The 17,387-nt window shown below is 43.7% G+C and overlaps 1 protein-coding gene across 1 annotated transcript in view; it reads right to left on the minus strand.

Annotated features, from left to right (window-relative positions):
• Positions 1-7,194: 7,194 nt before the first annotated feature.
• LOC109459646 (sodium/glucose cotransporter 1) overlaps positions 7,195-17,387 on the minus strand; it is a 56,462-nt gene continuing 46,269 nt past the window's right edge. Inside the window, exons 12-15 of the mRNA XM_019754304.3 lie at positions 15,760-15,928; positions 12,458-12,673; positions 10,791-10,896; positions 7,195-9,355 (exon numbers count right to left, since the gene is read on the minus strand). Coding sequence (XP_019609863.1) covers positions 9,138-9,355; positions 10,791-10,896; positions 12,458-12,673; positions 15,760-15,928 — 709 coding nt within the window. The 3' untranslated portion in view covers positions 7,195-9,137. The remainder of the gene's footprint in view (positions 9,356-10,790; positions 10,897-12,457; positions 12,674-15,759; positions 15,929-17,387) is intronic.

The following is a 17,387-nucleotide window of genomic DNA, read 5'->3' on the forward strand; positions in this document are numbered from 1 at the left end:
GGCAGGTGATGGGCATTAGGCCAGCAGCATGCAAGTGCATAGCTAGAGGAGCTAACCCCAAGTGCACACATGGTAGTGGAGGTCAGCTGCCAGGATCTAGGCTGGTGTCTTGCACTTCTATACAGTAACAGAATACTGGCCTTACTGTCACTGCAGGTCCTGGGCTCCAACAGTGGTAGGTGGGGGCTGGGTGTTAGGGAGTCAGGAGGGATTAAGGTGGCTGTCATCAGTTAATATGAATACCTGTGGGGCAAAAACTGGTAAAATCTGCAGGGGGCCTTAGGCAGCTGAGCTGGTCATTCGTTTCTTCAGTATTGAAAGCTGCTGGGATCCTCCGCAGAGCAGGTCGCTGGAAACCACAGTGGTTGCCATAGTGTGGCTGCAACTGGTAACCTCTGCTTTTCTTCTTCATTTTTTAATTGTTGAATATTGGGAAACAGTGTATTTTTCCAGGGCCCATGAGCTCCAAGTCAAGTTGTTGTCCTTCAATCTAGTTGTGGAGGGCGCAGCTCACTGGCCCATGTGGGAATCGAACTGGCAAACCTGTTGTTAAGAGCTCACACTCTAACCAACTGAGCCATCCAGGCCCCCTGATTTTCTTTTTGATTCCTAGCTGTCATGTCTCAGCTGTCAAGATCTCTGGATGAGATGCAAACAAAGCATCTGTTGATCTTTGTGAGGGGATTGGAAGCTGGGGTCTCCTACTCCACCATCTCAATGATGTCATTTTTTCCTCTTCCGTTCACTTTTCTTCATTTTTTTTCTTTCTTTTCCTCAAAGTTGACATTTTATTAATAATTGTCCTATATGCAAGTTCACTGATTCTATCTTCTGCCCACTTAAATTTGCTGTCGGGCCTCTTTAGTGAATTTTCCATTTTGACTATTGTGCTTTTCGGCTCCAGAATATCTGTTTGATTCCTTTTAATAATTTTGTCATGCAGGGTGTCATGCGAGGTCTCAGCTCCCGCTCCCCACATAAGAACATAGGATATGGTGAGGCCAAAAAGGAACACCCACAGAGTCATAGATAGGGGAGTCACACCACTATATTCTCGCTGGTCACCGGGCGAGACACAAGAAGTAGGATCCACACAATCCGCTGTCCACTTTTTTGCATGTCAAACAGCCAACCCACCAACGCCGTCACGGCAGTTACCTCAGCAGCCAGTTGGCCAACTGGTTACAGCCGACAGCCAACCAGTCACAGCCAACGACCATCCAATCACAGTTGATGGTCATTTACTACATGAGCCCACACCTTTCCACGTGAGGCCGAGAGCCTGGAAACTACACTCTGTCCCCACAAATTTCCATCCCTTAATTGATGTTCTCATTTTGTTCATACATTGTTTTCATAATTTCCTTTGGGTTTTTTATTTGTCCATGTTTTCCTTACCTCTTTGAGTGTATTTAAGGCAGTTATTTTAAAGTTTTCATCTATAATTCCAATTGACAGACCTCCTCAGGGACAGTTTTTGTCCATTTTCTTTCCCTTTGAATGGGTCATACTTTCCTCTTTATTTGTATGTCTTGGGATTTTTTTTTTTTTACGAAAATTAGGCATTTGACTATTATACTGTTGTAACTCTGACAATCATATTCTCCCCCTTCCCTGGAGTTTGCTCTTTTATTGGTCATTGAATGCTGTCATAGTCCATTTGTTTAGTGACCATCCCAAAATACTATTATAAAGACCATATTCCTTGTCGATGTAATCATAGAACCCTGTGTTCCTTCGCTTTCATTCCTCTGTTCCTCAGATACTGTTTTGATTGTGATTTCCTTGAATGCCAGGAGCTTTCCCAGTCTTTGAAAATTGACTCTGTTCTGGGACCCTCCTTCAACTCTTACCCAGGGTTGAACTTAGCCTAGGGGTCACATGAAAGCTTAGGGTCTTCTCAGGTCTTTTCTGAGCATGTGTCTTGCCTGGTCATGCACATGACTTTCTAAATTCCGAAGCATATATGATTGCTTTGGGGTATCCCAATTTCCCGAAGATACTTTCCCCTGATTTTGCCTGAAGCGGTCTATTGTATGTTTTGACTGTAATCTTTTGCCTTGGGTGTCTGAGGCTTGTTAGTTTGGTTTGCATTGTTTTCAAGAAGATTTTCCCATCTGAGTTCAAAGTTAGGTGAAACATGGAGGAGCATCTTATGTTAATCCTTCATGTACCCCCCAGACAGGTTAGAACAAGCATATACAATAATTTGTAAATATGATCTGCTCCAAGCCTTGTAGAACCAGGGAAATAGTTCCACACGGGGAACACAGGTTACCCCTATGACTGCTGCTGCTTTAACATGGCCGCCACACAAGGGAGAGGCTGACAGTCATGGATTGGCACCATTTTGTAGTGACTTCTTCTTGATTTAGCACTTTGGTTGGTTGCTGTAAACTTTTGACTGATTTCTAGGGTTCTCACAAAACTGGTTTTGACAGTTTTCTACTCATTTTTCAATGTTTCTGTCAGGGGTGAGAGCTTGGAGAGGCCCACTCCACAATTTTTCTGATGTCACTATGTTATGATCTGTTCCTGATTTTCTTTCCTTTGAAGACATTTTCTATCCTTTGTCCATTTTTTCCTAATGAGTTCCTCCTGTCTTTTTCTTGTTGCTTCACAGGAATCCCTTGAATATTCTGGTTATCAATTGCTTGCTATTCTTTGTATCATTCCTCTCTTCATGTCAGCTTACTGTTGGTCTGGAGCTCCAATAAGATGGATGTTGGACTTCCTGGATTATGTATTTTGAGTTTTATTTCAGTTGCCAGCACTTTACCTCTTCTTAGTACATTTTAGGATAATTCCTGGCCTCCATATTTCCACCCACTAAGTTAAATTCTGTCCGTTCTGCTATGTATCCCATCATTCAAGTATTTTATTTCAGCAAGTTAAATTTCCTTTTTCAATATTTTTGAGTAGACAGTATAGTGAAGTATTTAAGAACTAGAACTCTGGAGTCAGGACGCTGGCCCTGGGGTGGTCAAAGTTGGGGTGTAAGAATGAGAGGCAAGGAGTATGACCCTGTAAAAACAGCTGGACATGGAGCTGAAAACTTGTTCTCTAAAATCATAGACTAAGAAACTTGGCTATTTGAAACCATGCCAGTGAGAATGAAATGTCTCACTCATATCTGAAGGCTCTGAGTCATGTGGTTCTATAACAGAGAAGCAGCCTCAATTTCCAATCCAGGCGCAGAGCTTCAAATAAGGGGTTTCCAGACATAACATTTCATATTTATCTTAACTTGGAATTTCCATGATAACAAGAACCATAGGTCTGCTTCTTATACCAGACTGGATGTTAACCCCTTTACATACACTCTGCTTTATTTTAAGCCTAACAAAACATGTCCTCAAGCAAATTTTCCCTAAACTCCACCATTCCTCAAAAATCCCTAATGACCCTAACTCTTTCCCTGTTTGATGAGAAGCTACATTTCTGCTTAACTTTCTCCCTTGCTGTAGCAAGTTGAATCAACCTAGATTTGTGGGACCACAGGTGTGTTCCTGGCGGCTCCAGTTAATGGGCTTCAAGAGGGGTCAGAAAGAGATGAAAAGTGATGGTAGAGACTGGCGATGATAGGTTCACTGAGTAGAAAAATGGAGGTGGTAAGACGGCTGGACCAGGCCACTGAGGAGAGAAGAATGGAGAAAAAGAAAGAAGACAAGAGAAGGTGAAGGGGCCAGAAGAAAGGTTGAGAAGGAGACAGATGGTCTTTTAAGAAAACAGTGGTGTGATACCTGATTGAGACCCTGTCTGATGGCATCCTGTAGACTTTTGAGATGGCTATGAGAAGTGGAAGGAACATATTGTAAGAATGTAGGTGTTGAGGGTGCTGTAACAAAGTTGGTACGGCCACAAGAGAAAAGAACCATGTTTAAAAGGAAGTTTATTATATTCACAGGTCCCAGAGAGGGGGTTAACACATGCCATGCAGGGCCACAGGGGAAAGAGCCAGTGTTGGTAAGGAGGCAGAAAGGAACAAGGGGGAGGCTTAGGCCACAGACTTTATGGGGGTTTCTTCAGGAAATGAAAGGCATGGCAGGGTAAACAGCTTGGGATTGGTCGATTTGAATAATTCTGGTGGGCTTGGGAGTACTGAGGTGATCTATAATTGTCTGGTACCTGGCCTGGGGATGATTTAGGGCAGGGGAAATATTGGCTTGGTGTGTGAGAGTTAGATAAAGATGTGGTTGGGGCTATAGCTTTGGATTGGTTGGTTTGTATATGACAGATGTGCTCCCAGACAAGCCCTTTCCTAACAATAAAAAAGAGCCAGCCATTGGAGGGGGAGTTTCCCCCCCAGTCTGCAAGGACTCCCAGCTGTCAGAGCATCAAGAATACAGAAAATAAGAAAAATATTAATATAATTGTCACTGTGGTTAATGGATATCAAATAGACAAATAGAGAATCTAAGAAAACAAGGAACAGGATCTAACTCCCTTACAGATTGTATTATTAATAGTTTGCTAAGGCTGCCGTAACAAAGCACCACAGACTGGGTGGCTTAAACAGAAGAAATGTATTTTCTTGCAGTGCTGGAAGCTAGAAGTCCAAGATCAAGGTGTCAGTTAGGTTGGTTTCTTCTAAGGTTTTGCTCCGTGGCTTACAGATGGCCGTCTTCTCCCTGTGCCTTCACATAGTCTTTCCTCTGTGTGTGTCTGTGTCCTAATCTTTTCTTATAAGGACGCCCATCATATTGGATTACAGAACACCCTAGTAATCTTATTTTAACTTAATTACCTCTTTAAAGACCCTATGTCCAAATATAACCACATCCTGAGATATTGGGGGTTAGACTTCAATTAGTGAATTGGGGAGGACACAATTAAGCCCATAACACAGAGCTAATTTTGCATCTTGTGGAAACAAGGACCACCTTCTCTCATCCTGGGGGTGAAGTAGAACCAGAAAGCATCATTATCCACATCCTGGGGGTCTTGAAAGAGCCCTCATGGAAGAGTAGAAGCTGCTTTGACCGAAAAGGTATTCCTATCACTATTTGGTCATGAGAAGATATCCACCCAAACCAAAAGTAAGAGTACAGGTTCTAGAGACAGGCCCACCTTGAGCAAAGCAACCAACTTCCCTGAACCTTCACTGCTCATCTGAAAACAGAGACAGGAATGCTTAACTCACACATTCAAATGTACAAACTTCTAACACTTCTCCATATTAATAAATAGGTGCTCAATAGATATCGGTCTCCTCACTTGTCCACACCCCACCCCATTCCAGGGTCTTCGGAATTGAAGGAGAAACATTGTATCACTGTTGGAAGGCTGCTCTGAGAAATTATGTGGCCGGGGGAAGGGACTGTCAACCCCTAGACCATGAACACCAAGGTCTTTATCTTGGGTACATCCCTGAATCTCTGAACCTTGATTTCTTCTAAATGTAATGCAGACTTCATGGAACTGGAGTAAAGATTAGGTGAGGTCATTTCATATCGCTTAAAAGCTTTGGCCAAGAGAAGATGCCCAATAAATATTAGGGCTTTCTGCTCTCACCTCACCCCTATCTGCAAAGCATTCCACCTATGAGACTGACTTTTAGGACCAGTGTATACTATGATACATGATAAGTACCAAATTAAAATAGAAGTCAAGCTGGTAAAGTGTCAGGCATTGGACATCTCAGTGGGGTGAAGTCAGACTTAAGCAGATGGGTCCTAAAGGTAAGTAGGGTGGGATTTTTCTGTGCTTTGACATTGTAATGTGCCTTGGCCATACCTACATACCTTTGGTTTCAGAAAAGAATTTTGGTCCTGGGACATCACTAAAAGTCTCAAAATAGGGCCTGGGAAAGAGGTTCTCTTGGTTCTGCCTGCCTTGGTGATGAAATGAAGCCTCTGTGAGTTAATTCTAAGTAGTTGTTTTCAGAGTGTGCTCCCCAAATCAGCAGCATCAACATGGTCTGTAAACTTGTTAGAAATGCAAATTTTCAGGCCCTATTCCAGACCTACTGATTGAGAAACTCTGAGGGTGGATCCCCACAACCTCTGTTTTAGCGAGTCCTCCAGGGTTTCTGATACAGCTGTAATGTGCAAACCAACCACTGTTCTAAGCCACTGTTTGATTCTGAAATGCATGTGTATATGCTGCCATCACTCATGTATAAAGAAGGTCCCATTAGCAGGTGGACATTTGCCACCAGTTCTCCAGGCATGGGATGAATTGTGTCCAATCACATGTTCTTTGAGTTGCTCTTAGGACTACAAAAGCTGACTGAGCCAGGGGTGCAATGCGGAGCTTTTGGACTGAACAACATTGGTTCTGAGTCCTCCGGAACCAAACAACGCTGCTCCATTAACCTCATCCACACCCCCCTAATCCCATCCCCACCAACCTACCAAGGCAACAGAACCTCGTTCAAACAGTTCCCTTTGCCTAAATCCAATGAGAAGGTTAGAAGGCGTTTTCTTGGGGTGGGGTTGGAGGTCAATGTTAAGAAACCTCTCTCCTCCAACTGAACCCATATGTGTTTTTCTCCCAAGATTTGCTTTTGTGACACAGGACAAGCTGCAGTGCATCTTTTAGGAGATGGTGACTTCAGCACTAGCAAAGAGTGGTCACAGTGCATTCCAAAGGTAGAAATTTCTCTAAGTAAACACTAATGCCTGGCTTAGCTACACAGAAGTAATGAATGCTCCCAGGTAAATCAAACGCCCCTGAACCAACCTCATTCTGCAGGGTGAGGCTTTCCATTTTGAGTGTCATCCATATTTAAAGAAGCTTTATTTTTCTTATGTGCGTGTGTGTGTGTGTGTGTGTGTGTGAGAGAGAGAGAGAGAGAGAGATAGGGCATGATTTTTTCAGGTCTATAAACTGAGCATTAATAAGCAATCACTCTGTCCCAAAGGACCCAACTTCCATTTGAGGAAAAGAATTGCCTTTCCCTGCACCCCTGCAATTATTCTAGTACAGTTTATCACTTACTGGGCTCTGGTTACCCAAGTGGCTCAGTCTGTTCTGACAGGACATTATGCATTGAAGGTAGGGCTACTCACCTCATGTTTACTAGAGATTTTTAAATCATTTCCAAACTTTACTATATTTTGTTCAAGTGGCTGTATTCTATTCTCAACTCTCTTGTTTCTTGCTTCCTAGTCCATATATTGTGCCCACTAAAGCTCACCACAGGCATGGTCAGTATTTGTCTAAAATCTCTAAAAACAGGAAATCTGGATGTTACAGTTTTTCAATGTGTTTATTTTTATCAAAGTAATACATTTCAATGTATGGGACTAAATGAAGCTTAATATAACATCTGTATGGCATCCATCATGTATATATCTCCCCTCCTCTTCACAAAGTGACTCTGTCACACCCAGAGGAGGTAAGTAGATGCTATAAGCACCAAGGTCCCCATTTTTCAAAGAGAAAAATACACAGTTGAGACAAAATTATTTACCACAATATACAAAGTGAATCATTGGCAAAGCCAGAAACAGAATGCAAAACAATTTAGATACTTTGTGCCCACTCCTTCCACCAACTTCCAATCCTCTCCCTTTATCTTCTCAAAGCTCAAAAATATCACAAACTCCATATAAAACTGAGGAGGCTGAGTAACGCTAACCAAGTGAAATTCTCCACTCTTCCCTCTTCTCTGCCTAGCTGAAGGGGAATATGAGGGCACATCAAATAGTGTTCTCTGGGTTTCCTTCCTTCCACAAGAATAAGCCATTCCTTCACCTGTTAAGCCATTTTTCCAGCCAGGAACTACTCTCAGCTCCACAGAACCCCAGGTCCCAGCTCTTTTCTAAGCTAGAACTGAAATCAGTCAATATTAACATTGTGACTTTTTCTTCACTTCAGTGAGATTATATTACAATATAATTGGGATTTCACAGGCGGAATTAAAAGAGTTAAATTTAATTAATTAAATTTAAGTTAAATTTTAAAACTTTATCCCTAGGAAACAAACAGGTTTAACAAGAAATACACTTTTCTCAGCTAAAAGTGTTGAGTGCTACCACCAGGAACAGAAACCACCTACCTTGACCTTGGTCAATGGATGATCACCAATCTAGACCCTGAGAAGAGGAAGGGCTGTGGTCACATGAACTCCTGGAAAGGAGGCTCTCAGGCTAATTGTCTCAGTGTTTCAGGAGAGGGCAGCTGTTTCGAGATGAGAGATGCCTCCCAAGAGGCACGTTTGCTCTTTGATGTGATAAACGGTCGGCTTCTAAGCCTGTGTGCCAACATCCATACCATGAGGAAGAGTGGCCTCTGGAAAATCCATTGCAATTCATAATAGTCACCAGAGGGTGTACTTTGTGTCACCACAAGAAAAGCTTGGCCACGGGCCAAGTTTACACAAAAATAAAGCAAGTGTTTATAAATAAGTGCTACGTCATTCATTCAGGCCACAAACATAGCTGAGTGGCTAAGACATTCTGGGCACGGCAACTGTCAAAATGAGTGAAATCCCAAACACGAGGAACCCCCAAAGGACACTTTTATGAAGACCAGAAAATCCCCTGGACTCCAGATTATCTGTTTTCTCCACTGGCCTGAGGCTGGTGCCTGGGTCCCTAGCTTTGGGGTAAGTATGTATGAGTGTCCCTGGGGATCTCCTTCAAAGAACTAACATCCAGGGCGGGGACCCCAACAAACTCCCATTCTCAGCTTCCTTGTGTTCATTGGTTTATCAGAATGATCTTTCTTGTGCCAGGAAGAACTTGACAGGGATATGATGAGCGGTGACATTTTTTTTCTTAAAAAAGAAAAATCGAGAGAGATGAGGAAGATCAGATAGGGAAAGTGACCAGAATCAAAAAGGCCACAACTCAAAATAATAGTCAAGAGTCGCAATGTTAACACGTTGACTCTGCCAACTGGCATCAGACATCATGGGGCTCCTGTTTCTTAGTCTGCCTTCTCATGAGTGAGTCGACTATTCTTCTGAAGCTCTAATATGTACAGCTAACGGTGTCACACTGGCCTCAAATACATAAGTTAACAACAAATTAATGATTTTCCTCCAGCTATCCTGTAATTACACATGTACACATTTATCCGCTGGACGACATTTACACCTGGTTCTCCTACATGACAGAATGAGACTAAAGGGAGGCAGAGTAAAGGGTCTGGCCTTTAGGAGCGCAGTCTCCAGCCAAAGGCAGGACTCAGGCAAAATAAGCGTGGCAGAAGACAGCCACCGCCAGCAGGATGATGCCATTGATGTTCACTACTGTCCGCCATAAAGGCTTCTCAGAGGTGTCTGTCAATTTCAGCTTCATGGCGGCCTCTTCTTCCTTTGTCATTTTGGGGCCCTTCTGCTGATCCAAGCCACAAAACAGGTCATAGGCCTTCTTGAAGCATCCTCTTTTCTTCTCAGGAACTTCTGTATCAGGGGAAAGGCATAAAAGGATTGTTGAACACAGAAGCAGGAGGCACTAGAAAAGGTCTCCAGGGGAACATCTGCCATTCTGCAGACATTTCCCAATCTTCTTCATTACAGGAATGGAAATGGTACAAAATATCTGAGTGAACTTAATTAATGACAAGATGATGTTAAGAGACATATTTTACATGCTTCTGATCAGCTAGCCTACATTTTATCTCTATCCGGCCCAATGCAACCACATTTTGATTTAGAACAGTCAGAATCAAACAGGCAATAATAGTTTATGAGAGACACACGTTAACCATGGGCCGGAGAGCTGTGACACATAAACACATAAACATATCTCTTTGCTACATTACTGGAAAGCAATGAGACATGCATGACTCAGGAGTTCACGGGCTACATCTGAAAATTCCAAGGCCTCACAATATATTCAGCCATGTGGTAAGAATTGATCTGAACAGTTCCAGGAAAACAGAAAGGGGCTGCCTTTTCAGCACTATGGTCAGCTGCCCGTGGCTCCAGCCTCCTTCCAGCACTTAGGGAGTCACAGGTTTCAGAGCTGAAAGGTCTTTAGAGATCAAAGGCAGACTGTATCAGAGCTGGGACCACAGACAAAGCCTCTCCATTCTAGGATCTCAATTTACAAGTCTGTACAATGAGGTGATAAGACCAAATGATCTTAGGGCCCTTTCGAGATCTAGGATTCTATGATATTCCTGATGGCCAGATTCAGAACTTGTTCTGCTGTGTCTGTGCTCCCCTTCAGATGGAATGATGAGAGCTTCAGCCCAGTACCAGGCAAATAACATATGACCTTGAGCTCCCACACCTCTGTACACTACACATCTCCACCACCATCCTCCACGTGGAGAAAAAAATGCTGCAACACAGAAGTTGAAGAAAGCATTTCTCCATGATCAGGTAAGCAGTATCTCACTGAACTTCCAGAGAAATTCAATTTTCTAAATCTGATGTGGTAAGCCAGTGAGACATAAGATCCCACAGCCTCTATTCCATCCCCCTAATGTTGTTAGTTTTGGTTGCTAGACTTGGCCATAGCTTTGGTTCCAGCTGCTTTCACAGGCTATGTCAGAAGACCTTGAACTCTTTCCTTGTTGCTGGCCATGCCCCAACTCAAGTCAAGGTGGCACATTTCTCACCCACACTTAATCACTGAGCACTGTAAACTGTAAGTGGTGAGGGGGTTGTGATGATTCTGTACCTCTCTCCTCCCCTTGACCAGGCTTCAGAGGGAACATCCCAAAACTCATTTATTCATCTCACCCCCTCCCCACCCTGCTCCCCACTCCCTTTAGTAGAGAGGTCTGAGCTTAGATGAAGGCATTTAGTGAACACTTCAGTAAAGTGATCTAGCTGTTGTAGGAATAAATTTTTAGGGCTCAGGGATAGGCTCTGAGTCACAAATCACCTATTTCAATGGTCTCCTCTGGGGCTTCCTGGATGTCCTCCTGTCCTGCATCCAGGTCAATACGTTCCTCTTTGCTGTTGCGCAGGCTCCAACACAGGCGGTAGAGCTGTGGAGAAAGCAGCACAGGTTAGCAGAAGGATCCAAACAGTGTCGGAGGCCGAGAAGTTAGGAGAACAAAGAAGGAAAAAGGAATGTAGTTTCTCAGTACCAACAAGAACATAGAGAACAGTTTCCATCCATCGCATTATATCTAAATATGTTAGGAACTTAGATGTAAACCATACACATGTGAACATTAGCCCCTATGATATATGCATATTCTGAGGCTAAGAGGCTGCCTAGAATACAGAAATGTTTTGAATGAAAGAACTCTTGCTACATATGATAAGTGAATGTTTTCCTTTTAGCACTGGAGCTCTGACACCCACTGGTCTAGATCAGCAGTGTAAGATCAGATTTTTGTATATGTGTTTACTGTATTATGGGGGAGAGTCTGCAGAAGAAGGAGCCACTTAGAATAGAGAAGAGCTGGAGGCACCGTCTCGGTTGCCATGACACCAGAAATTTGAAGTCTAAAAATCAATGCAGTGTGTACATCCCAGCCATGCCCTCTCTGGTGACTACCTTGCTTTCTCTACTCCAAGAGGATGCATGGAACTAAATGTGTTTGGGGCTGCCATTCAAAGACAGACATCAGGAAGCAATTAATACAACACAAAGAAATTTTGTGACAGAGTTGGCCAATAAACATGATGCTGGTTCTGCTGCTATAAAAGCAGTTTTTATTTGACATTTACCGTAGGTTGGTCACAGCTTTGAAAATTTAGCAATGAGGTTGAAGGTCTCAGGGTTTTCTTAAGTCCCTGTATTGGTGTGTGTGTAATGGGTTAACAAAACCCTTTCTCTTTCTCTTTGGACAAATATGATGACCATGGGTTAACTCTCCAGCTCTGTTCCTTGGAAAGCTGGAAAGGGCGGGATGTCAGTTTGCAGGATTAGCAGACTATATTGCTTATGGTAAAAATGGCCCATAGTTGGTCTTCATCTGCACTGGGAAGGCTGTGAATGAATATACCCTAAACCAAGGGCGACATCTAGAGCTAAATAAGAATACTTGCAGAGCTAAATAAGAATAGTTGCCATTTTTGAAGTCTTGAGGACTTTGATATTGTTTGCAATTTTTTGACTTCTATGGGCAACTGTTTAGATGCTTAACTGGGAAAAAATAAAGGGCAAATGATACTTCCGATTTTCCTGTCTGTGGTGATTTTTGTAACTAGGGATGCACCTTCCTGAAATCCCTGTACATTCTGACCATGAGACTGTTACAAGAAATATAAGTTCCTATTACGGACATGAGCATCTAAGCCAGGGTATGTGATCTCATTGCCTTTTACGTGAGCTGTCACTTGGGGAGCATGACTCAGAAAATATCCCCTGGACTTCAATGTGGGCTGCTGTGAGGACTCCTGCGGAAGACACATGCTTGATACTGCCCTGCTGGCACTCGGAGCCTCCTATGCTGTATCCTATGTGGCACCAAGGGCAAGTATGGCCTATTTTAGTCACATGAGTGTGAGATGTGTAATCGGGCCAAAGACAACCAAGATGGGTGTTGCAGCATGAACATGACCAGGGCAGGATGGGTGTCCCAAATGGATACTCACATGCACATCTGGAATGGGCTTGGTGAAGAGGGAGATGAGCACAATGATGATGACAGAAATGACAAAGAGGATGATGGCAAAGTACAGATAGTGCACACCACAGATAATCGTGGGACAGTTGCTGGGCTCCATGCAGCTCCCGGTTCCAAAAGCGAACTCAGCAATCATACGGGACACCCCGATCAGAAATCCTATGATCAGTCCCCAAAAGGCTCCCTGTGGAAGAAAACTTAGGGTTAATGAGGCCGAACACAAAAAACAGCTGTGCCCTCCTGAGGGACACAGGCAAAAGAATAAAGGTGAGAGAAATGATAGCTCCTGGAGTTCAATATATGGCTAGAAGTGTTATGTCAGGCCTTCAATGGGCGTCATGTCTATCGTGTGTCAATGGTATGACTTTACCTGGGTCAGAAGATAAGGATTCATAATATAATGGGGTAAAGTGTCTAATAACTTGTTAGACTAGCAACCCAGAGACTTAATGGCAAAAATTCCTTTTAACTGTAACAATAATTTGAATCTCTCTGCCTGCAGCTACTATTCCCTTCCGATTTAGGCACATTCAGGTATAAAGTAATTACTTGTGAAGTAATTTATATTCCTCGAAGACATAGAAAAAGAAATGGGATCTTTTGGGGATAGAGGAGAAAGGAACTTTTCCATCAGCCCCTTTCATAACTCCAAAGTCACTGTTTTTAATTTGAGAACATAAAATTAGGTTATGTGTTTTTATACTAAATTTTGGGTTTCCATATTAGAACGATGGAAGACTTTAAGAGACTAGAAACATTGGGGAACAATTTCTCAGGGTTTTTTAAGCTCCTTCCTTCCTCCTTTTTTTCTTTCTTTCTCTCTTTCTTGTCAGTCTTCACCTAGAGGACCGGGTCTGAGTCTAGAGGCCACATTTTAAAAGGACCAGTGACAAAGTAGAGTGAGTTTATAAAAGGGTGGCCAAAAAGAACCTTCATGATTTTGTCAAGGGCTGATCTGAATAGCTCCCTTGTTAGCCATCAGTACCCCTACACTTGATATTCCTGGTGCACTAAATTACCAGCTATTCTTCAATGTGTCATGTATGCTCATGTCCCAGGTCTTGCACAGGTCACTCGCTCTACCTGGTAGAGCACAGGCTCTTTTCCCTTCTTGGTACTCTTGTTCTAACTTGAAAGTCCTCTCTCCTCCCCAGACAGCACTGAGTGGGCATATCCTCCTGGCTGTGGCCACAGCACTGTGGACACACCTCCATGCCAGCGCCGACCACACCTCTGTGTCATCACGCACTTACTTCTCTGCCTCCCCATCTGAACTGGGAGCTGGCCCAAGGAAGGATCCACTATTAATTCCCTTTGTGCTGCTAGTGCCTGGCCCTATATCTGGCATCGGGAAGTGTCTGCTAGATGAATAAATGAACAAAGAAAAAGGAAAAGCTGAGTGTTCCCCATTCATCCCCCACGCACTTATTCAGTCAAAAGATTATTTCTTGACTTGAGTTTGTGTGAATAGTATCACTATAACTTGCTAAGGCTGTCCTTCTTTCTGGCAATGAGCCTCTTCCTTTCCTTTAGTCTTCATTGTGGAGAAGCTCTTAAAATCTGAGCAACTTTAAGATTTTCCTCAAGACTTAGAGCTATCCCCCCACCCCCGACCCCCAGGAAATGCAGTGCTTGACCATTCCTGACAATCACTTTGCAGTCTACATGCTACTCTCTGAAGATTCTAGATCAGTGTTTCTCACCCTCCGTATTGTGACGTTTGGGCTGGATAATTCTTTGTTGGGGGAGAAGGGCTGTCTTGCATATTACAGAATGTTTAGTAGCATTCCTGGGCTCCACCCACTAGATACCAGTAGCATTCCCCAAATCAACAATCAAAAATGTTCCCAGACACCGTCAAATGTCCCCAGGGGAGAGCAAAATCACCCCTGGTTGAGAACATCTACAGTCTATCCTATTTCTTAGCCTTGTTTTTTGAAAGCCCTGGGCCATTGCTGAATCTGCTTGTGGCTCACTGCAATACCCAGCTGGGCTTCTGGCCCCCTGTTCCTAACCTGTATTTTAGAAATCTCTCAGTGAACCAGTCTCTGCCCATCCCTACTGAAACTTATCCCATTGTATGCCCATTTCTCTAACCTGAAGATATCACTTTCAGGTTCAATTCTGATCTCTCAGTGTGTTTATACACTGTGTTTTGTGTCACCAGCGAATCTGGACTATCTTCCTAATGGCAAATGTTAAATGAAGAGAGACACATAGTGATGTGTGCAGCTCAAAGCTGGGTCGCTCCATGGAGCTATTTCCCTGGTATGTATTTGTATCTGTCCTATTGGGAGAAAGCCGTTGTCTCCAACAAAATATATGTGGTCATTTACATTGCTTCAGACAATGAAATGCGCAGGCAACATCCCCACCCCTTCTCAACCCTCCTGAGGCATGTAGATGGTTGGATACAGAGACAGCTGAGCAAAACCCCAGTCAGAAGGCACATTCAAAGGAATCCTTTTTGTGGTGCTTCAAAACCTGTGATGGCACCCCCACTGATGACCCAAAGTCTTTAACCTGGCTTTCAAAGGGGCCAGGCCTAATCTAACCTTAACCTGCCTCTCCAGCTGTGCCTTTCATTATCCACACACACAAACTCCCTCTCAAGCCAGGTAAGATTTCTGACAAGTCCTTCACCCTCATCCCTGTCCTACTTCCACCACCAAGTTCTGGGCAGTGCTGTTCTCTCTGCCTTGAATGCCCTCCCTTCCCTCTCAGCTTCAACCCATGTGGATGTAGCCTTTCTAGAAACCCCTCTCTATTAGTATTTTCTGCCACATTTTATCCAATTGTTATTTACCTTACATTGATTTGCATATAAACTGCTTGAGCACCAGGAGTTGGCCCTTCAGGGGACCCTGAAAATGCTGTGTGGAGAGTGGAGCTCACTGCAGAACCACAGGAGGTGACCTGTGCTCGACTGTCCTCTGGAGCTGCTTGCCCAGAGGCTACACACTTCCCAAGGAGTATCATGCAGTTGGGAAAAACTCACCAAGACTGGATGGAAAATGTACGTCACTCCTTAGGAATTAGTTTGGAGCCTGCAGCAAGGAGGAAAGGCGTCCAAGAGAACGTGAACCCATGAGAGTCCCATGCTCCCTGGACAAACCCTAAGAAGTACATCCGTTCCAGCCTGAGACCTCTGGGAAATACAACCCCTCCCACAGCGAATATGCAAATACAGGTGGGGATTTCTGTGCCAGGATGGATCTTGAGAGTGTAATGCAGAATGGGCTTTTCTGAACATACATGAATGATACCTACCGGCTCATTGACTCTCTTGCAGAAAATAGCAAGCAGGAAGACAGCTGCGATGGGTGGTCCCAAGTAACTGGTGATGGACTGGATGTAATCGAAGAGCTGCCCACTTTGTGCTGACTGCACAACGGGCACCCAGGCGATGCTGATGCCAATCAATACCAGGATGAACAACCTGAAATCAAAGCCCCCACAACGGAGCGTCAATAGACGGCTCAGCAATGATAAATATATATAGCTATACATCACACACACACACACACACAACTAGCAAATGTATACACATAAATGTGTATATGCTATGACCACAGCAAGGAAACATAATTAGCAAATTCATTCTTAAGGCTTGTTTCTTCCATATTCTGCCTCCTCGGGAATGTCATCGGTGCCTATGAGTAAGTGAAATGCACTTGACTTTCAGCAGTAACCTAGCCCTGTCAGTACCAGAACAGAATCCCACTTTGAGAGACAGGAGAGTGGAGGAACAAGGGTGTGGACGTCGGCTCGAGGAAGTCGTGGGTTCAAACTTTTATTCTCTCTGTGTGATATAGGACACCGTGCTTTACTGCTCAGAGTCTCAATTTCTCCACCTGTAAACTGGGAATAACATGACTGATCTTGCAAGGTTGCAATTAGGATTAGCTATAGTAAAACAGCTAGCAAATAGTAGGCACTCAATAAATAGTAAAAACTATCTATTATTTTCCTCTCCTCCTACTGCCCCTCCTCCTTCTTTTAAGTCATAACAAAGTTAAAATTGTAGACCTAGAAGAGTTTATAAAGGAACCATCTAGATAGAAAGGGACACTACCAGGTATTTCTATCTCTTCTCCTCTTGAGTTTTACTTCAAATCCTGAAAAGATTGGAGGGTTCCCTTACTAGGCCTCTCATATGTGCTCTTGATTTAATTAGAAAGAAGGCTGTGATTCCCTGGCCTCATTTACCTCAATTTAAGGCAAAAAAAGTCTGAAACTAACCTTCACAAAGCAGTGTTTTCACTCACATATTTTTCCTTCTGGAACATCCCTCCCACTGCCCGCCACTTACCTACATCCTACCCACCATTTTGGACTCAGCTCGGGGTCTCCTTCCCCCAGGAGCCTTCCCCAACTACTGCATGCCATGCTCACCTCTCCCTTCTCTGAGCTCTTGATCGCTCTTACAGTCCCACAGCAAAGTTTGGGATTGTTTTACGTAACTGTAAGCTTATCTAGGGAAGGGATAAGCCCCAGGGCAGCAGTCGTGGGATGCACAAAAATGCCAGCTCAACATAATCTCAGGGCCAAGGAGTCCAGCCCTGAGCAGAGCCACAAAATGGTTCCCTTCCTGTGTTGCATCCTAAGCCTTATAAATAACAGGAAAACCCAGTAAACTCCTTTCTAAGGAAAAATTAGTCAGGGTAATGGTGCTGCTTCCTGTGAGGCAGGGTAGTAGACTCTTACCTGGTCAGACCTCTCCTGAACGTCAGACGTCTTGTCACCTAAGAGTGACCTGTCAGTTTTCCCTTCCTTCCGTTGCCCTAATCTTGATCATGAGACCTGTGAGGTAGCATACCCTTCCTGCACTCACTGGGAACCTCTCCTCGGACTGACATCCCAGGGATTTGTTCCACCTGCCCTGAGGAGGTTGACCT

This window comes from Rhinolophus sinicus, chromosome 9, assembly GCF_057876585.1.
Source record: "Rhinolophus sinicus isolate RSI-liver-muscle chromosome 9, RSI-T2T, whole genome shotgun sequence".
Taxonomy (NCBI): domain Eukaryota; kingdom Metazoa; phylum Chordata; class Mammalia; order Chiroptera; family Rhinolophidae; genus Rhinolophus; species Rhinolophus sinicus.